This window comes from Nannobrachium achirus (assembly GCF_963921795.1).
Source record: "Nannobrachium achirus genome assembly, chromosome: 3".
NCBI classification, from domain to species: Eukaryota; Metazoa; Chordata; class Actinopteri; order Myctophiformes; family Myctophidae; genus Nannobrachium; species Nannobrachium achirus.
In genome coordinates, this window is record NC_137812.1 from 61,183,776 (window position 1) to 61,205,812 (window position 22,037).

General features: G+C 43.6%; 1 protein-coding gene across 2 annotated transcripts in view; it reads left to right on the forward strand.

Moving 5' to 3' along the window:
- LOC308280912 (complement C3-like) overlaps positions 1-22,037 on the forward strand; it is an 89,120-nt gene that overhangs the window by 52,099 nt on the left and 14,984 nt on the right. The window contains exons 8-25 of one of the 2 annotated variants that reach the window (XM_080720977.1): positions 7,054-7,156; positions 7,368-7,488; positions 7,666-7,781; positions 8,219-8,365; positions 8,707-8,806; positions 9,014-9,108; positions 10,272-10,463; positions 10,726-10,881; positions 11,752-11,881; positions 14,039-14,113; positions 15,334-15,531; positions 16,815-16,935; positions 17,256-17,344; positions 17,534-17,673; positions 18,085-18,303; positions 19,265-19,322; positions 19,428-19,517; positions 20,765-20,971. In XM_080720977.1, coding sequence (XP_080577103.1) covers positions 7,054-7,156; positions 7,368-7,488; positions 7,666-7,781; positions 8,219-8,365; positions 8,707-8,806; positions 9,014-9,108; positions 10,272-10,463; positions 10,726-10,881; positions 11,752-11,881; positions 14,039-14,113; positions 15,334-15,531; positions 16,815-16,935; positions 17,256-17,344; positions 17,534-17,673; positions 18,085-18,303; positions 19,265-19,322; positions 19,428-19,517; positions 20,765-20,971 — 2,357 coding nt within the window. The remainder of the gene's footprint in view (positions 1-7,053; positions 7,157-7,367; positions 7,489-7,665; positions 7,782-8,218; positions 8,366-8,706; positions 8,807-9,013; positions 9,109-10,271; positions 10,464-10,725; positions 10,882-11,751; positions 11,882-14,038; positions 14,114-15,333; positions 15,532-16,814; positions 16,936-17,255; positions 17,345-17,533; positions 17,674-18,084; positions 18,304-19,264; positions 19,323-19,427; positions 19,518-20,764; positions 20,972-22,037) is intronic. The other variant, XM_080720976.1, reaches the window with a different exon arrangement.

A 22,037-nucleotide genomic window follows, 5' to 3' on the forward strand; every position in this document is an offset into this window, starting at 1 on the left:
TTCTAGATTTTCAGGGTGTGTACAGGGAGAATTCCAGAGGGGAGCCCATCTACGCGTCGGTGGCAAGACAGATTTGGCACAGGTTTGGTCGGCCTCAGGTTGATTTGTTCGTGTCAGAAGAGAACGCGAAGTGTGCACTATTCTTTTCTGTGACGGGGTCCGGGGAACCCTCCACTGGGGCTGGATGCCCTGGCTCACGATTGGCCGAGGGTACTGCTGTACGTTTTTCCTCCGCTGGAACTGATCCTCCAGACTTTGGAGCGAGTCAGGCAGTTCGGTCTGGACCTCCTGTTGGTGGCCCCAGGTTGGGGCGTGTGGAGGTCGGAGATAACCCCCCTCCTTTACGACAATCCTCTGCCCCGCCCACCGATCAGAGATCTGGTGCGGCAGGCAGGGCAGGAGATCTTCCTACCCAACCCGGCACGATTAAAACGCTAGGGCGTATGATGCAAGGTGGAAGATCTTTGAGGATTGGTGTGTGGAACTGGAGTCACCGGTAGGGATGGAGCCCGAAAACCGGGTCCATTACAAACCCGGTTCTGAATTTATCGAGACCCGAGTATCAATAAGCTTTTGCTTGTCGAGCCTGTTATCGGGTAAGCGTCATAACGTCACGTCATAACGTCACGTCATGGGGGGCCGGGACGGGAGGTAGGCTACATTGCGTCATTGATAGTTGTGTGCTTTGCAAGAGCGTGCCGTGGAACAATGGTTGAACGCGTCGAACGCTAAAAAGTTTGGTTATATTTTAGAAAAGACAAGGGGAGAGCTACCGGTAAATGCAATAGCCATAGGCTATATGCAGCACGGCCACGGTTACATGCTCGGGAGGGAACACTTCGACAATGCGGAGGCACTAATTGTCCATAGTGCATCACATAAGACCCACCCAAGTGCAATAACTTTGAATGTCTGCGAAGAGTTGAAACAACGCAAGCGTCGGCTGTTGGAGCAACGCGACAACCATTCTCTTCCACCCAAAGTATGTGGTGCTTGAAAATATGAATGATTCCATTGATAATAATCCGTTTGGGATACTCAAAATGCCTGCCATAGAGTTATAATATGTCGCTCCGTGCGAATGAATCCGTAGCGTTGCCTGCAACGTGACTTCTTCTCAGTCTACCGAAAATAGCAGATCTACAAGCTCACAGCGCGGTGCGAGCATATGCTGTGTGAGCTTGTTGATTGGGTATTTTTTTTTTTGCGTGACACCGTCGTACTATGCGTTATAAATTACACTTTTAAAGAGACAGTACACATTTAGTTTCTTCAAATATTTTCCAAAAATGTTTTTCCTTATAAAACGGCTGCTAGCTGGCCTATTAGTGAATGAGGCGGGCTCCAGCCTGTCAGGGTTGTATAAGGCAGACCTGGTCTGCTTTTAGTGCATAAGGCAGATTTCGGTCTGTCAGGGCTCTAGATGCTTGGGGGCCTGTGGCGTGGTAGCCCAACATTGAGAGCGTGCGGGTGGTGAGGGTGTGCGCTTCCAGAGGTTTATGTGACCCATGTAGGAGTGCATTTCGATTAAATGACAGAAAACGGTGGAGCGTTTTGATGGACATACCCTCCCGACAAATGTTGTTTCGGTTGGTATCATAGGTATGATATTTGGTATAGTTTTTTTTATTGGCCTAAAATGTTGTCTATATATATACGTTCATGAAACCACCTGCTGACGGCCTGTCAGCATTGAGCAATTTATTTTATAGGGGGTAAAAGTTTGGGCCCATCACTTACTATACACTATACTATAAAGGAAAAAAATACCCCCAAAAACATCTGCTTTAGCATGTGAGGGGTCAAACAAGGGGTTTATAATTATTCTGAATCCATTGCAAGCATTGGTTTGGCATGAAAAACATTTCTTGGCCTAAAAACAGACGCACAAAAATATGATTTCGTGATGAGTCATCACTTTTGACAGTTTTGTCGGGGCTGAGGTGGGGTATGGAATGTGGTATATCTTTTTTTATTGGCCTAAAATATTGTCTATAGTAATGAATGGTATCGGTTCACGTACAAACGAACGATACCTCGTTTTGATACTCTGTAACGCACCCCTGGCCGATCGCATCTATAACAGTTGGGCTACTGAGAGTTTAATGACTGCTTTAGTAGACTACACTCTGTGGAAAATAGCTGACAATAGCCTATATTAATGTTTATTATTATGATGATTATCCAACGACTATTCTCTCCGCTCCGCCACACTGTACTGTGATCATCATCATTAAACTTAAATAAAAAGTATAAAAAATGGTATCGAAAAGGGTATCGTATCGATTCCCAGGTATCGAAAAAGGTATCGTATCGATTCAAAGGTGAACGATACCCATCCCTACACTATACTATAAAAGTAAAGAAATACCCCCAAAAATCTGCTTTAAGTAGCATGTGAGGGCCTGAGGGGTCAAACTAGGGGTTTATAATTATTCTGAATCCATTGCAAGCATTGGTTTGGCATGAAAAACATTCCTTGGCCTAAAAACAGACAAACAAAAATATGGTTTAGTGATGAGTCATCACTTTTCACAATTTCATGGGGGGCTTTTTAAGCCCAAGGAAGGTTTTTCATGCAAAACAAATGCTTGCAATGGATTCAGAATAATTATTAACCCTTGTTTGACCCCTCACATGCTACTTAAAGGACCTACACCATGAATTTTCACTTTTTCTATTTTAAAACCTTTTTTTGGGGTCCCACTGGCACCTTCTATCCTCACAAAGTCCTATTTCTGACCGTTGTGTCTTTCTCTGGTTTTGGGCAGACAGAGATGAAAAGCTTTCCACGGGTTCTCAGAACAGTGCTGTTCTGAGAGTTGACGAGAGTGACGTCACTCTCGTTTCCCGTTTTGAAAAAAAAAAAAAATCAAAATTTTTTTTTTCAAAAAAAATTTTTTTTCAAAATTTTTTTTTCAAAACTTTTCAAAAAAACATTTTTTTCAAAAACTTTTTTTTCAAAAACTTTTTTTTTCAAAAAACTTTTTTTTTTTCAAAACTTTTTTTTTTCAAAAAACTTTTTTTTTCAAAAACTTTTTTTTTTTCAAAAAACTTCTTTTTTTTTCAAAAAACTTCTTTTTTTTCTGGAAAAACCCCACTAGATGCGCCCCTGAGCAAACAGAGGCCGTTTTGGTATTGCAGCTGGAGAGCCTCATTATAGTAGAGCTAGAACAAACAAAAAGAATGGTCCGAGTGTTTTTTGAGGGTTAAAACCTGTCTAAGACTCAATTTTGAGCATATATTTATACAAAAAATATAGTTTTAAAAGCATGGTGTAGGCCCTTTAAAGCAGATTTTTTGGGGGTATTTTTTTCCTTTATAGTAGTGTATAGTAAGTGATGGGCCCAAACTTTTACCCCCTATAAAAGAAATTGCTCAATGCTGACAGGCCGTCAGCAGGTGGTTTCATGTGCGTGTCCGTGCGTGTCCGTGCCTGCGGCGCGGCCACGCGAAATTTTGCGTTTTTTTTGCGGGTTTGGGTGATTTTTATTGCAGTTTTGGGGGACTTTTATTACCGTTTCGGTCGGTGATTTCCCCCCACGCAATGGTATAGCAAGGAGCCATAGACAGACAGGCAACACACACACACACACACACACACTACAATGCCATGTTCTGTTTCACCAACAGTGTGTTTCAAAAATATAAAACCCCCAGCCATGCAGAACAATAAACTACAGCGCAAAGCCCACATCAGAAAAGGGTTAGGGTCTGCACGGCGGCAGACAGTTTTGCAAATATAGGGAGAGATAAAGAGAGAGAGAGAGAGAGAGAGCACATTATAAAGTCAATCTTCTTACCTTGTTAAAACCTCACTTTATCCTTGATAGCGAATGAACTGTCCATGATGTCATGCAATAATCCCTTGGTAAGTGTAAGTGATGTGTTGCAAATTAATGAAGCAAAACACACAGTCCACCATAAAGTAAACATGCCTGCAGCAGCCCTGCACCGCGCGTTGTGATTGAAACCTAGGCTGCTTCCGGGTAGATCTGCCGTTTCCCTAGCAACCTAAGCACAACGGTGGGGGCCAGGGTTGGGCAAGGAGGTAGGGAGCGCTTGGTTGTATCTTCTTGGACCGCGCGGAGGTGCCGAAAGTCGGGGGGACGAAGATTTACTATTCTATAACTCGGTAACGGCGCTGAGTCTGCTCATGCGACTGGAGGGGGCTCAGGGGGGGCTGACCAGGCACCAGGGGGGGCTGTAGCCCCCCCCCCCCCCTTTCCCGCGCTACTGGTTTCATGAACGTATATATATAGACAACATTTTAGGCCAATAAAAAAAAAAACGATATACCAAATATCATACCTATGATACCCATAAATGCTAAGTTGGCAGCCGGACTATAGCTCTGTATTGCGCGCTAGGGGGCGCGATACCCATGTAGGAGTGCATTTCTCCTAAACTAAGAAAATCATGGTTACGTACGTAACCTTGGTGAAAGAAATGCAAATGCCCCCCTTTCTGTGCCATAACTTGAATGCTGCATCTTATGTTGATAGAATTGCCCTCTCTGTGTAGAAATCCATGCTGTACGCCACATCTCCAGCATTCACTTGATTGTGACCGTAGGTCGCAGATTAGTATGTGAACGGTCACAGCTTGTCCGTATCTCTGTCTGTCTATAACGCCTGACACTGTGGTCTATGGCAGGGGTTTTCAAAGTGGGTGACGGGGCACCCTGGGGTGCCGTGACGGCAGTCCAGGGGTGCCGCGAGATCATTTGATAATATTTGGAATTTATTTGGACACTTGAAAAAATATTTAGTATCATTTCATTGATTGATTGATTGAAGACTTTATTAGAAGTTTGCATAGAAAAAGGTACAGTTTCATGACGGTACAGTTCACTGGTACAAGGTCTACTAAAAGGAGATCCATGAAAAGACTAAGCTTATTTCCACTGGAAACCATTGAAGTATCTCATATAACATTGAATGACAGACAAATAGAACACAGTACTATGCAGTAGATATGTAAAGAAAAACAAAAAAGGAGACAGTAAGTCTAAAACAAACAGTATATACAAAGAAGGGGCAGGGGAGGGTAGGGTTGGGCTAGGTTCATTTTTTACCAGTTGCGAACGGCTGCTGCCTGTAAGTGGTTTTTCAGGGCAATTTTAAAGGATGCTAGTGATCCACACAAACTCAAACTTGAAGTACAAAGTTATTTTCAGTCAGTTCTAACCAAAATAGCTATTATCTCAATGTTTTCCTCGCAACATAATCACTAAAATATCGTCACTGTCGGGGAGAAACCTCGTATCTCCAAGTTTCAAATGTGTACGTCTTTTGGTAAAGCAAAGCCCTGCTTCATCATACAAGACTGTCGCACAAAACTAGTGAAAACAGCCGATCTACAAGCACACAACGCCTCGCAGCCTTGCGATGCGAGGCGTTGTGTGCTTGTAGATCTGCTGTTTTCACTAGTTTAGTACATTTTATAGATGATAAATACAAAACTAACGGTTTGGGACATACAAGGTTTCCAACCGACAACGACGATATGCTATAAATATAAGGTGCTGGGAGTGAAAACTATAATGTAGGGGTGCCTCGGATTAAAAAAATATTCATAGGGGTGCCCTGAGACAAAGAAGTTTGGGAACCCCTGGTCTATGGGTTTGTCGCTCTGACATCATGCTCTGACGTCACTGTGATGTTTGGGGAACCACTCTTAACAGAATGGGTTTGCTGCTCTGACATCACACTCTGGCATCACTGTGATGTCACACTAACATAATCCATTTTATGCCCATATATGGAGCTCCCTGATGTCATCAATATTAAGCCCATATCTAACAGGACTTCCTATGGGAATGCCCATACCGGTATATGGGGCCACATTGGCCTTTGGCCACATACCACACTAACAGAATCCATATATGCCCAAGACAGCCCATATCTGTGTGGCTGTTTCTACAGACAGGGATCTCCATGTATGGGCATAAAAGGGTATGATGTCAGATGTCATAGACATCATAGGACTTTCACATAATGAATAACTGAGTAAGCATGTTTGGGCTCTCACAGCATATCTCAGTACATGGATCTCCATATATAGGTACCAGGGGTCTCCATATATGGGTTACTGGTCCGATATACATCACTTGCCAGATGGCCAAGAATTTGTGGGTCGCATGTCGCCCTGAGGCGTCTTACTACATATTGCTTAGTTCAGTGTGGTCATCAAGCACCAAAAATAGCCGACCTGCCTCTAACATTCTCTGCACGTCCCTGTTGGGTGTGTATCATACTGGACCCCACTACTTGAGCTACTATGGATGCTCCTCGTCATATATTGCTCAACTACAAGTTACAGTTGTCCTGTCAAATGTACACTTGAGTTTGGAGTACATGCTCATGGTGAAAATAGCTAATCTACACAAGCTCACAACACACCATGTTCACTATATTTGAAATTACATGAGTTTGATTCATAATGTACTTTTCCCCTTCTAGAAATGTAGTGGATTCAAAAATACAATATGTGTATTTGAAATGTAGTGGAAAGTCTTAATTATCCAAAAATACAAATTTCAAGTAAAGTACTAGCTACTCAAAGAATATATTAAAAGGACCACTTCACCCCTTTCATATAATTGTCTCACTAATGCTCATTATAAAGTACTATTTTCTTCTACTCAGTCTCAGAGGAGGGCTATGGACAGTTCAGAAACTGCCTACCAGTGACATCATCAATAGAGAATAGAAGTTTAACTGCAGGCTTTTTCTTCCTGGAAAGTTAGCATGCTATAATAGCTATAAGGTATAAGCTAATGTTGTAATACAAAAAGAAAAAAGAAAAAAAAGAAATAAATATTTGAAATGACCAAACCTGCCTACATGTGATGTCACTGGTAGGCAGGTTTCTGAACTGTTCACAGCCCTCCTCTGAGACACAGAGTGAGTAGAGACAAATTGGTATCGTATTATATTAAGCATTAGTGAGGAACTATTATATGAAGACCTACAATGTACTTTGTCCTTGTGTTTGGTCTGCACATTATTGTGAGTGTGACCAAATTGTTTTCTTTACCCGTACTTTCAGGTATCTGTTTGGTAAAGAGGTGGACGGGACTGCCTATGTGGTGTTTGGAGTAGTTCACCAGGATGCAAAGAAGAGTTTTCCCCCATCTCTGCAGAGAGTGCCGGTTAGCATAATATTGTCAAATCCTGTCAGTCTGTCAATCGATAGAAGAGAAGATACTTCTTTCCAAACTTTGTATAATATATATGTATGTGTGTGTGTATACGTATATATGCAGTATACTGTATACAATACATATATCAATGTAAATACAATTTATTTTTACTCAAGTGACTGCCAAATACCTAAATGTACATTTTCTATGCATGTTTTAGGTGGTAAGAGGTGAAGGAAAGGCCACCTTGCTGAGGAGGCACATCACAGAGGTTTTCCCCGAAATCAATGATCTGGTGAAGAGCCACATATTTGTGTCCGTCAGTGTGCTGACAGAGAGTGGTAAGGAGAGAGAGAGAGAGAGAGAGAGAGAGCGAGAGAGAGAGAGAGAGAGAGAGTGCGAGCGCGTGACTGTGTGTGCGCGTGAGTACATGCTTTCGTGTGTGTCTATGTTTATGTTAAGGTCGTCTGTAAATGTGTGAAACTTGAAGACTGAATAGCATTTCCCTGCTCTTTCAGGCAGTGAAATGGTGGAGGCTCAGCTGAAAGGCATCCAGATCGTCACATCTCCTTACACCATCCACTTCAAGAAGACACCAAAGTACTTCAAGCCAGGGGTGTCCTTTTATGTTTCGGTAATAATAATAGCTCTGATCTATAACTTCCAAAGTACCCAAAGTCACTAAATTCTCCAATATGCCCTCCAACACTGCTGTATCTCCAGTAGGGAAACCGTTATGGCATTAAGACACACACTGACTTCCTTTGTACTTTGTAGTTTGGGACATTATGTCCCACAACCTTAAAACCTGTCTCTGCTTTGATGCAAAGGAAATGGCCTTAAATCAGTGGTTTTCAAAACTTGTCATTTCTAAATTAATCGTTATTCATAAAATGGTGACGCTATATTAACACATTTTGCTGGTGGACCCCCTGGGACCCTCCTCAAGGACCCCTGATGGTCCCCAAACCCCACGTTGAGAACCACTGCCTTTCATTACTTTTGAATCTGAGAACTTGGTGCATGGTTTGAATGGTCAGTTCAGCTGTTTTTCATGTGCTGTACATTTAGGTTGTGGTTCTGAACCCTGATGACTCTCCGGCTGTGGGTGTACCTGTGCTGGTGCGTCCAGGGGACTTGCAAGCGATAACGGCAGGCAATGGCATGGCCAAGGTCACCGTCAACACAGTAGCAGGGGCCCCACACCTGGACATCAGCGTAAGTCTCTTAATTGGGCAGGTCATTTTTTTCTTCTTTTTCTGTTTGTTTTTCAATTGCTTGTTTACTTTCTTTATCATACCAGAATGTTCTCTCTCTCTCTCTCTCTCTCTCTCTCTCTCTCTCTCTCTCTCTCTCTCTCTCTCTCTCTCTCTCTCTCTCTCTCTGAATTGACATTGTTCTTAACCTTACTGTATCCTTACTGTTTTGTAGCTGCAGTTCATGGGAGCTTGTACTGAAAATAATCTCCTCCCACTCTTTTACACCTGCAAAATGGTGATGTGACAATGTACGTGTTGAGGTTTAAGTGATGTGCTGCTGTGTACGGTATTTGATTCCAGGCAAAGACTGCTGATGTAGCCATTCGAGATGACAGGCAGGCATCAGCTGTACACAGAGCACTCCCGTATACTTCCACAAGCAACAACTTCCTCCACATAGGTAAAAAAGAAAGAAAAATAAAGAAAGGAAGGAAGGAATAAATAAATCCTATCAATGTTACTCCATGTGATTGTGGTGGTGGGACCTACATCCTGTAGACAATGTACCTCGGGTAGCTTGCATGGATGCATTTAAACAATTTGTATAAGCAGCAGTAAACAAAGCAGTAATTATTGTACATTTGTGTGATTGTTTCTAATATTTCAGGTGTGGACTCATCTGAACTGAAATTAGGAGACAACCTGAATGTCAACCTGAACCTTCCCAGGCATGCAGAGCCAAACCAAGACATCACATACCTAGTGAGTTAAGCCATGCGTTTGTATGCATTTACTTGTTTACTGTATCTGCTACTCCACTGGCTCTCAAGCGTTTCTGGTTCAGGGCCCACTAGAAATCTTGAAATATGTTTGCCTTTCATGTTTATTCCAATGATCAATCAATCGATTGTATTCTTGCTTGGATCAATGGCAGTTCCTGCCTTTCGGTATAACAATGAATCTTTTTTTTGTCATTTTTCGAGGTAAAAAAAAAACACAATCTTTTTTTTTTTTTTTTTTTATTGCGACCGTAGGTCGCATTTACTACCAAAACCTCCACAGGCTGTCCGTGGGTGAGTGAGTCAGTCAGTCAGTCAGTCCGTCACACTTTTGCCCTGCTCATATCTCCACAACCGTTGCCCCCATCCATGCCAAATTTTGCACACACACTCCTTGACTGCCAAACTACAACCTCCAAGGACCCCTGGGGGACCCCCAGATGTAAAAAATGACCAAATGTGCTCACACGTCACACGTCACACTTTTTCCCTGCTTATATCTCCGCACCCGTTGACCCGATCCATGCCAGATTTTACACACACACTCCTTGCCTGCCAAACTACAACCTCCAAGGACCCCCGGAGCCCCAGGGACCCCCAGGTCCCTGGGGGACCCCCAGATGTAAAAAATGACCAAATGTGCAAAAATGACCAAATGACCACCCCAACGGGGCTGCTCAGGGGGAATTCCCGGGGACCACCGACTCCTGGTGCTCCAGAACGGATGCAAAAGTGGTGGCGCCCCCAGTGGAGGACCCCCTGCCACTGCAGCGCACATAAAATGCCGTAACTCGGGCTAGGAGCGTCCGGGAGAGCCGGGCCCGGTACCTATTCGTCCGCCAAGGCAACGCGGAGACCCCACCCCTCATTTCTCACATGGCCCTATTCTAGCGCCACCTTCAGGCCGATTTTTAAAACACATTTTTGGACACTGCTCCTACAGTTTTGGCCCTAAAATCACAAATATCACTACACAGCATGTCTACACTCATGTCATCAACATGGATCAGGAAGATTTTGGAAAAACACATTTTTGCCCTATTTGTGGAGTTAAGCCACCTACGGTCGCTTATCTCCCGATTAGGGAGTCTTACTGGTATTATTGTTATACTATCATTAAAATTGTATTCTCATTCATGACTGCAGATCCTGAGCAGAGGCCAGTTAATCAAGAATGAACGTTTCAAGAGACAAGGCCAGTCCTTGGTGACTTTGTCGTTGCTCATTACCAAGGACATGCTACCCTCATTCCGCATCATAGCCTATTACCACATTGGAACTAATGAAGTGGTGTCAGACTCCGTTTGGGTGGATGTAAAGGATACCTGCATGGGATCGGTGAGAGACACACACGCACGCATGCACACACACCCATGCACGCACGCACGCATGCACGCAAATTGCTTTCAAGTGTCACTGATGATAGCAGAGAACGATGGTTGTCTCACTCTCAACTACTTTTGTTCAGTTTATTGTATGAGATTAAAGGAGGGCATTTACACCCTTTATAGGAAAATTCACCAATTGTTGCTGCTTGTGCATGAACTTATTCCAATATAATTCGTTCTACCTCTCCCACTGTCCTTCCCTTTCATCATAGTTGAAGATAGAATCAAACACAAATGCGCCATCGTTCGAGCCTCGTAAGAAGTTTGTTCTGAAGGTCACGGGAGACCCACAGGCCACGGTGGGACTGGTAGCTGTGGACAAGGGCATCTACGTCCTCAACAACAAACATCGTCTCACACAGAAAAAGGTACTTTGTGTGTTGTGGGCACTTGAAGGGGTTTCTTCTAAGGGCCTTATCATAGTCTGCGGTGAAGAGCTATCACCTCAAATTTTAGGTGATAAACTATCACCTAAAAACGAGATAACAAGTGGAGGCCATCATAGTCAGTCACGGTGAAGTCCTATCACTGTGACTGACTGGTCTAGATCGACCAATCAGTGAACGGGGTGATGGGGAGATTGTCTGATAGTAAAAACAGAGGAGATGTGTCAGGGTTCGCGGTGACGCGGGGAATGACGTAATGTTGTAGTTTTCTGACTTAAAAAGGACTACACTATGATAGGGCTTTCAATCGGTCAATCGGTGAAAATCGGTTTGAACTTAAAAAACACCAAATATTCTTTTGAAACCAGTCTGGTTTTAGGCCAGTGCGTCAACAACAAATGTCCCTATAGTAGCTAAAGTCCTTAGCTGGTTCTAGCTTTTATTTTTTTTATTTTTTAGACTGCAATCATGTTATTTGTCAATTCTATATATTTTATTTATATTTTGTGATTTACAAATCATCTTCTATCAATATTTGTATTGTGTTATAGGTAGAGGCCTCGTATAAGCCCTTCGGGCTTCTTGCCTCCTCCCGGTACTTTCCTTTTTATATTCTGTGTACTGTTTTTTGTATTGTTTTTAATTTGTGCTAAATAAATCTAATCAAATCAACTTTGGTTAGGTCTTACCATAACCATTGTGTAATTTGCTTCCTCCAATCATGGGTTCACAGCGTTAAATTGTTACTTCTAATTTATATATTTATAAATAGTTCTAATTTATTTTATTAAATTTGTAATAAAGCAAGCGTCAAATATAATGTATTGTGCTTTGTGTTTGTGTGTGCATCAGGTATGGGACCTGGTGGAGAAGTATGATACTGGCTGTACAGCAGGCGGGGGGAAGGACAGTATGGGTGTGTTCTCTGATGCTGGGCTCTTGTTTGTGACCAGCGCTGAGGACGGGACTCCATACAGGCAAGGTAAGGACACTTATCCTCTTCCTCCCCTCCACTTCTGTTCCTCTACTTATATTTTAGTTGTATCTTAATTTAGACAGACATTTGGAAAGCTTGGATGGAAACTGTGGGAAGGGGAAGAGGAAGCCATGATAATGCAGTCGAATGTGCAGATTGATTTGAAATGTATGCCAGTGTGGTTCATTCAAGCTCTAGTCTAGTGGGAGGCCGCTCCGGATATTTCTTTTTTTTTGCTTATTCTTTGTCTTCCATTTAATCTTCAGACAACTTTAGTTTTAAACAACCATAAAAACTCGCAACCCTCTCCCTGTTACTAATATATTCCCTTTAGTCATATTTTATTGTGTGCAGTCAGTCAGTCAGTCAGTCAGTCAGTCAGTCAGTCAGTCAGTCAGTCAGTCAGTCAGTCAGTTCACTACTTGCTGAGCTCATTCGTGCTCAATGAATGATGATCTTATCATGACCCTCTTTACTTATCCCCTAGCGCCACCTTAGGGTAATAATATAAACATTTCCCACAAGATATCACATCACAGATTCCAGGTGGAACCCTATACTGATTTCTGTGACCCCATGGCTTTTCTTTTTGCGTTACCCTTTGGCCAATTTCCAGTTGTAAGGAGCAGCATGGACTCTAGGGTGCTGTGTAGTTTCATAAATATATGTGGGGAAGACTTCTAGACATTACTGGTGAAGTTTAGGGGTGGCCGTAGCTGAGTGGGTAGAGATAGCCTGGCATAGCCAGACTATATACTAATGCAGCTAATTAACTGCAGTACATCCCCACCTTGTTGCGACCATAGGTCGCATTTACTACCAAAACCTCCACCGGCTGTCCGTCTGTGAGTGAGTCAGTCAGTCACACTTTTGCCCTGCTCATATCTCCACAACCGTTGCCCCCATCCATGCCAGATTTTGCACACACACTCCTTACCTGCCAAACTACAACCTCCAAGGACCCCCGGAGCTCCAGGGACCCCCAGGTCCCTGGGGGACCCCCAGGTGTAAAAAAAAAAGTCCCTCCGTGAGTCAGACATCACACGTCACACTTTTGCCCTGCTCATATCTCCACAACCGTTGCACCCATCCATGCCACATTTTGCACACACACTCCTTACCTGGCAAACTACAACCTCCAAGGACCCCCGGAGCTCCAGGGACTCGGGGACCCCCAGGTGTAAAAAATGACCAAATGTGCAAAAATTACCAAATGACCACCCCAACGGGGCTGCTCACGGGGAATTCCTGGGGACCACCCACTCCTGGTGCTCCAGAACGGATGCAAAAGTGGTGGCGCCCCCAGTGGAGGACCCCCTCCACTGCAGCTCACATAAAATGCCGTAACTCGGGCTAGGAGCGTCCGGGAGAGCCGGGGCCGGTACCTATTCGTCCGCCAAGGCAACGCGGAGACCCCACCCATCATTTCTCACATGCCCCTCTTCTAGCGCCACCTTCAGGCCGATTTTTAAAACACATTTTTGGACACTGCTCCTACAGATTTTGCCCTAAAATCACGAAAATCACTACACAGCATGTCTACACTCATCTCATCAACATGGATCAGGAAGATTTTGGAAAAACACATTTTGTGGAGATAAGCGACCTACGGTCGCTTATCTCCCGATTAGGGAGTCTTACTGGTTTTAACATGGGTGGATTGTTTAGCTGTGCTAGGCTAGGGTAGAGAGGCTGTCGCCGGTATGACCCTTGGCTGGCTCTGTGTACTCGAAGTGTCCCTGAGCAAAACTCTCCTCCAAAACTGCTCCTCAGGTAATGGCAGCCATATTTAGAATGAGTAAATATATAGGAAGAATTTCAGGTATATACAAATAGTCTATACTTCACAAATACCTCAACCACACCTACAGTACAGAGGATACTTTTGCTCCCACTTTTGCTACTGCTCCCAGACACTACAAATGTGTATATGAATCGAGCATGCCTACCCTTTGTGGGGTTATGGTTAGTGTGATCAGTTAGACTACCTGGTGGTAACTGGTAAAGAATAACCAACAAAAAAATCACATTGACATTATTTGTTTGAGGTTGATACATTCAACACACACACACTTGGCTTATAAGTATAAAACAGCCTATAGGCCATTGGCTTTCATTCCATTGCATTCTTTCTTATTGTCAGCCTTTGTTTTGTATTTCCAGAATTAAAGTGTCCAGGCAGTGTCAGCGCAAGGAGGAAACGAGCCATAACCATAACAGATCTTAGGAGAACCCTGGGTAAGTATTAGTTGACCAGAATCCCTTGACTCTAATTTTCCTCCAGTTTTCACTCTTATACTTTAGTACTCTCACCTTCCCTCTCTTTTTGTCTTTCTTTCTTTAGGGGACAGTGCACGATAATGAACATTTTATATACATGTAGAAGAATTCAATGAACTGAACATGATCTCATGCATGCCATATTTAGCTAGAAGCTCATTTCCATCTGTAGTCCCACATAAACAAAAACTTTCAAAATACCATACCTTATGCCTAACTAACAACCTAAAGAATAATGTGAAGTCTAGTACCTATGTAAAGAAAGTATTTGCACATCCACTTAATTCGGATGCAGGTGCGTTCGACAGTGAAAACTGAAACAATCATGAAAAAACAATTTCATGAACAAAGAATCCCGCACACTGCTCTTGCTCAGCAGCCTATTTTTTATTTACGTTGACAAAGTCAAAGTCTAATACCTAACCAATTGACCGAATTCACGTTACGCAACTTCCTGGTGCTGACATCACGGTTGAAGGGGAAACCCTACTAAAAGCCCATAGAGTTAACACAGAAATCGCAAATTTAATGCAATTTCCGAATAGTAAAGTATAAAATACGGCTAGCATGATCAAGAACACAAGATAGTAAAAGGCACAAAGCATTATAATTGACTTTACCGTTCGAAATAATGATTGACTCACGTCAGCACCAGGAAGTTGCTGAGAAATTTGCTGAGTGTGCGTGCGTGGGCGGGCTGTGAATAGGGTCTATTGAATATTTTAACGTGGGAACAACTGACAGCCTATTACCTGTGCCTGTCTCAGGTGGAGCGGGCTGTATTGTTTGTGCATTCACCCAGCATGCCCAGTCAGTTGTCTTCCGGATCCCAAAGTGTATGGACGTTAGAGTGAGCCTTCCTCCGTTTGTGCCAGGGACCGCGGACTGACAGCCACAAATGCATTACAGTAGTGTGTCTGTATTGAAATCCTACCTGTATGAACGAAGCTGTTATTGTGCCTGACGAGTTCTGTAAACTTTCGCCGTCCTGTCAGTAAAGCAACGTTCTGATATCTTCTTGTTGTGGCATCCTTCTACCCACGTGCCTCCACCAGCAGAAATACACAGTGTTACCAGGGAAAATAAGTCCACCAAGTGCACAACAATATCTAAAGCCTATTTTGACAGATTTAAAATGCATCTATGGTCACATTGTTTGTTTGTCATCTCCCTCCCAGCGGGCCGGTACACTGATAAACAGCTGTATAAGTGTTGTGTGGATGGAATGAAAGACACCCCGCTGTCATATGACTGCCAGCGTCGCAGCGAGTACATCGGTGACGGCGCGGCCTGTGCTGAAGCCTTCCTGCACTGCTGCACAGAGCTGGCCAGCCAGAGAGCCGACAGTAAAGAAGAGCAACTCCACCTGGCTCGCAGTAAGAGACCGGGGGTCCCCAAACCCTTCATCTCAACACTCCCAAAACGTTGTTGTTGGGTGGAAACCTTGAATGTCCAAAACATTCGTTTTTTTGTTATTTTAAAAACGATTTAAAATAGTGAAAATAGTTGATCTACAAGGCAAGCACACAGCGCTTCGCATCGTGAGACATTGTGTGAAGTAGGCATTAAAGAAAACATACAAATTTGAAACTGGGAGATACAAGGTTTCTGCCTGGCAGTGACGAAAAGATAAATGTTGGTGTCTCCCGGCACCCAAATATTCTATGAAGTAACCACTTATTATAAGCCCCTTTTAAAGAATTAAAAAAAATATTATATGTATAGGTCAGTTTGGGTAATTCAGTGAGATTGGGGTAAGAGCGCTCGTTTTGTCATTCACCACACACCCCTACCACCACCTGGATCAATTCACCTTGATAGTCTCTTATCAGCGCACCTGTGTAATTCTGCGTATTCACCATGAGATGGCGACAACAGCCATTCACTTGTGTAGTCACTGACGCGTGATTGGAAATGACACCCGGGCTCCAGGGAAACCCCGCCCACTGAAGCTTTTGATTGGCTGAAGCGGAGCTAGGGAGCGCTCCATTGTAGTCGCTTGGACAGGGCGTTTATCGTGGGCTTGCCCAGGCCTTACGGCCTGGGCATAAATATAACGATTGCATTCACCACGGCTTCGTAACTCGCGCGGCGCTCCGCCGGCCGCGCGGCCCTGGCCCGCTCTTCGCGGCCACTCGCGCCTGCGGCGCTCGGGGGCGAAGAGCAGGACCAAGGTCCGCTGGCCTGCGCGCCGCTTGCAGTGTCGTGGACAATCGAGCGGCTCCGCCTGGAGCCCGGGTGTCATTTCCAAATACGCGTCACTGACATCACTCGTTTGCGACACCTCTTTTGTTGTTTATCTACTAGCCTAGCACAGCTGTGTTTAGCCATTAGCTTACTATGCCTAACTCTAACCCTAACCTTAACCTCAGTAAAACTATGCCTAACCCTAACCCTAACCCTAACCTCTGTGGGGTGAGGCGCTATCATTCCTGCCGACGCTACGTTGTCGTTGTTGTGGATCAAAGCGACCGATTGTTCCGCCCCGCGCCGCATGACGAGCGCTCCTGTTCTCAATTTCACTGAAACTCAAAAAAACTGTGACATATATACAGATCTAGTATACAGATCTAGTAGCTAGTAGCTAGCTCCAAAAATTACATTTGGAGAGAGACAGAGATCAGTATAATGAAATATTCTTTCCTGTATTACAACTTAGGTGAGGAAGATGATGATGGTTATCAGGACAGCAATGAAATTGTTACCCGTACTCAGTTCCCTGAGAGCTGGCTATGGAAAGATGTCCCACTGCCAAAATGCGACCGAAACAGTCCTAACTGGTGAGGCAAACTAAAAGCTACACACATGCACCTTGGTAGTAGCATTATCTGCCCCCACCCCCAATCCCTCCTTTGTCTGTACCTTTTGATGCAGATATGTATTGTATTGAATTGTATGTATCATATGTATTACTGATGAATTGAGAACAATGGACCACAATGGAAACAAGCCTGGAGCTTTTTGTGTTATCCTTTTAGCATGAGTCATGACCTTGTTAATAAAGAAGTATTCAATCAAACAAACAAACACACGCACGCACGCACGCACGCACGCACGCACGCGCATGCAAACTCAGAGACTCTGCTCTCTTCTCTTTCAGTGCAACCACATCTATTGTGAGAAATGAACCACTACCAGATTCCATCACCACCTGGATAGTCACTGGAATCAGCCTGTCAAAGACACATGGTGAGAACTGCCTCCTCTTGCCTAGATAAAATGTCATACAGTATGTAATGATATTAATAATAATAATTTGAGCACAAATTACAAAGTGCTTTTCCAAAAAGAAAGAAAATCAAATCCAAATACAGCTCTGCAATGAAGTGTTTTAGTCTTATCCCATCCTTTCTTCCAAATGTTTCCTCCCTCCTAAAGGCATCTGTGTAGCTGATTCATTGGCTATAGTCGTTCAGAAGCCATTCTTCATCGATCTCAGGCTGCCCTACTCAGCTGTCCGTGGAGAGCAGCTGGAAATCAAGGCCATCCTGCACAACAATGGTCCTGATGAAAATACAGTAAGTTATGTTCCTTTTGGTTGTTCTTTGTTTAGGATACAGTATCGTCTGTCAGGACACAATTTCCAAATGCTTCTACTCAACATCCTGTACACTGGACCCTTTCATTATTTTCTTTGGTTCAAAATAGGTCATTTGTTGAAGAAAAGGTTGTGTGAGAACGTATAGATTAGTCTTTAGTTGGGAGCACAATTTGTCTCTTTAGACCTTAGCAGAGTTTATTGTACCATATTGTCTAACCACAAACTGAACAGAAAACAACATGAAATACAAAACCCTGTATAACATGATTATTATTATTATTGCTATATCTGGTAAATGTACATACCCCATATAAGGGGGATATGCCATGAATATTTTTAGGTTTCCCTTTTGGAGAATAAAGCTACTGTATGAACTTGAATCTCTTAGGTGCGTGTGGAACTCATTGATGCCTCGGAGCACTTGTGCAGTGCAGCCTCTAAACGTAGGAAGTATCGGCACCCAGAGGTGACTATGATGCCCTTCACCACACGGTCGGTGCCCTTTATCATTATTCCCATGAAGGATGGCCGTTACCCTATTGAGGTCAAAGCCCAGGTTAAAGACTCATATCTCAGCGATGGAATCAGGAAGTTACTGCGAGTTGTGGTAAGCAAGATCGACTGCATTGTGTATTGGCATCCATTCAAAAACATAACTCATAAACATAACTCATAACTCCCACTGCGTTCACTCACTCGTTCCTTCCACAGTATAACGTCTGGACTTCCGGGGATTGGCAGCGAGTATACTGATTATTCTCTGATCGGGGCCAATCAGTGACTGCTTCCGCACAACAAACGTAGTCTTTCCTGACAACAAGTGAAAAGCTTTCCCTGATTGGTCCATGTGTAGACGGTGACGTACCGGTAGATGCATGCTGCCATTGCTGCAGCATTTTCAAAACAACAATGGCTTCCCTCGCGATGCAACAAGTGTAACAGTTAACGCTCTAACAATAAAACAAGCAATAAGTGCAGTTATTTCAGAGTTGGAATCAATTACAACAATTAAAAAGTAACACGGGGGATGCGCTAGCGGAGTTCATCGGCCGAAAAAACTTGTTTGTTTGCCGTTCTTCCGACTGGCTGAGAGATGTTTTGCTACGCTGATTGGTTAGAGGAGTCTGTCTGTCAAGGCAAGTACTCCCGCCCAATTTTCAAGCTGCCATTAGGCCGAAGGCCAGACGTTATACTGTGGAAGGAACGAGTGAGTGAACGCAGATGACGTCGGGCTCCGCCAGGCTAGTTATACCCACCCCCCAATGTTGGTAATATGAGTTTTGAATGTGCCTTCTGCCACTTCTCAACCAGTCACAAGCAATTAATCTCTGGTCATTTTAACCAGTCAGAAGCGATTCAAAGTGTGTCAGCTGTTGCATGTTATGTTGGCTACTTGTTCTCACATGCTATGTGCCATGCTATGTTATTTACTGTTTGCGTGTCCACAAATGTAGAGAGCATGCTGTTTAGACAGACACTACATAGGTGTGATATATAGATTATTTGTAGTTGGAAAAGGCTGATAGGCATGCTGTTTAATTAAGCGTTTACTTATTTATGTGTGCCAGCCTGAAGGAGAATTGATAAAGGAACCAAAGCATGTAACCCTGGACCCTACTAAACACAGTGAGTTAAATGGTTGGAATAAACTTTACATAAATATTATAAAATATTATGTATTTCATTAGAAGGCAACGTGAACACTTTCCCTACTGTATGTCATTCATTCAGATGGTAAACAGCAACTAGTTATCAACAGTGGAATACCTAGGAATGAAGTAGTCCTAAACGCACCTTCCAGCACCCTGGTCTCAATAACAGGTGAGAGATCTGTCTGACTGTCTAATACACTGTTCCCAAACAGTGGGTCAGGACCCATTTATGGGTTGCGTACACATTTTTATGGGTCGCGTTTTGTTTCCAACATTGTCTTTTCAATTGTTATTTTCTAAGCCAAAAATATGAAGAAAATCTTGAAAAACATCAAACAAACAGTGAAAGTGAAAATAGACAATCTACAAGTTCATAAAGCGACGCCTTGTGGGAACCACTGGTCTAATTTACTTTCTAAAACGGCTAGTTCAATTCCTTGATTCTGATTGGCTGGTTGCCGTGGTATATGAGGCTATAACCCACACCTTGAATCAGTTTATATCAAAGCCAGGTGCGTTTTTTCTTTCCACTGTGCCGTGAGGCTGAACTTGAGAAGCGAGCGTTTGATTTTCCGTGTGGGTGTTTCTAAGCACCGCCCGCATGCATAGGACAGTGACTGAATGTCTGTGTATGGATCGAATATGGTTCTTAACATGAGACTGATCTAACACATAAGTATTGTTTCCCTATTTTTTGGCAAAAAGAATGACGTGACTTTATAAACACACACTGGCTTCCATACGTTCCTGGGATGTGGCTGGTAAACTGAAGGAAATGTCTCTTCCTGGTGGCGGAGAAGTGTACTTTTTTCTTTAAATAATGGAATGCTATGGTTTTCATGTTGCAACATGGTGACCGTTTTAGAAAAGCAATAAGCCACGCAAGGCTTGTGGTTACCGGGGTAGTATACACCGGCTGAGAGGGTCGGAAACACTCGGCTGGCGCCTCGTGTTTCCCAACGGGAGAGTGTTTTCTGCTGGTGATTCAGTCAGAGTGTAGATAGATAGATAGATACCTTTATTATCCCAAGGGGGAAATTCAGTATGTGTATCAAAGGGTGCATTCGTAAATGCGCACCGGGTGTGGTTAGGGTTAGGGGTTATGGTTAGGTTTAGGCATAGTTTTACCGAGGTTAAGGTTAGGGTTAGGGTTAGGGTTAGGCATAGTTTTACTGAGGTTAGGGTTAGGATCAGGGTTAGGTTTAGGCACTCACTACACTGAGCACACACCCGGTGCGCATTTCCGAACGCACCCTTTGATACGCTCGGACTGAAACACCAGCAAAAAACACCATCCCGTTTCCCAGCGCCTCTCAGCCGGTGTATACTACCCCGGTAACCACTCGCCTCTTGTGGCTTATTGCTTTAATATACTGCATATCTGTGTACACTTTATGTGCATGTTATTGTGTGTAGGTGGACAGCAGATGGGTGTGTTTGTAGAGGAGGCCATCAGTGGGAACTCTATGGGCAGTCTCATTCAACAGCCTGGAGGCTGTGGAGAGCAGAACATGATCGGTATGACTCTGCCCGTCATCGCCACCACGTACCTGGACAAAACCAACAAGTGGGAAGATGTGGGTATTGACAAACGCAATGAAGCCCTTCAACACATCAGAAAAGGTAGTGTTTTGTCATAGCAGTTTTCACAGGAAAGCTTTACTGCGTGCGTGCGTGCGTGCGTCTTTCTGTGTCAGTCCAGATCCCACATCCCTGATGTCATCAATATTAAGCCCATATATTTGGAATGCCCATATATGGACATACTATGTCATTCTCATGTGGTCTATGATGTCAGACATCTATGATGTCAGTCATCTCCATATTTGGGAAAAGTTTATTTTTAATTAAAGTCAATGGAGAAAATTAATACAAAATAAAATGACATAATGGCCCAGGTGCGTGCCTGTGGAGGAGTAGCAAAATACATTGATCTAGAAAGATGGAAGGAAATAAAGTCGAAATAAAGTACTATAGTGTGGTTGCCCTGCAGGGGTACTAATGAATGCACGGTATCTCTGTATGTACGTACGTACGTCTGTCTGCCTGTTATTCACGGCACAATCATCACCACCGACCCCAGAGACATTTATATGCCCAGCATCGAGTCGGTAAGATAGGCGTTCGTTGCCCAGAACTGCCGATCTGACCGATAGGCTCATATATAGACATACTGTATGGAGATCCGGTTGTCCAGAGCCACAGATCCGACCTCTATGCCCATAAATGGTCATGTGCATAAGCCTATATTGTATATGGCACCACCAACCAACCTAAAAATCGGCATACACTGTCGACATACACATAGGCGGTAGTCCAGAGTTGTGATCCCACCGATATGCCCATATATGGGCATATAATGACGACATCAGGGATCTTATATGGGCATAAAATGGACAAGGACAGACAGATACAGATACAAAGATCTGCATACTGGTATAAGGACATAAAAGGGACACAGGTAGACAGACAGATACAGAGATCTCCATGTATGGGCATAAAAGGCACACAGACATGTAAAATGGATACTGGTGTTAGGGCATGCATCCATGCAGATATGAGGATTATGATGACAGAGCGACATTACCAACAATAGAACCTTGAAGTGGAAAGACATTACTGTGTTCAATTATTCCCTTCAAGACATTCAGTATAAGCATGTATGTGTATATTAACCCTAGCTTTTTTT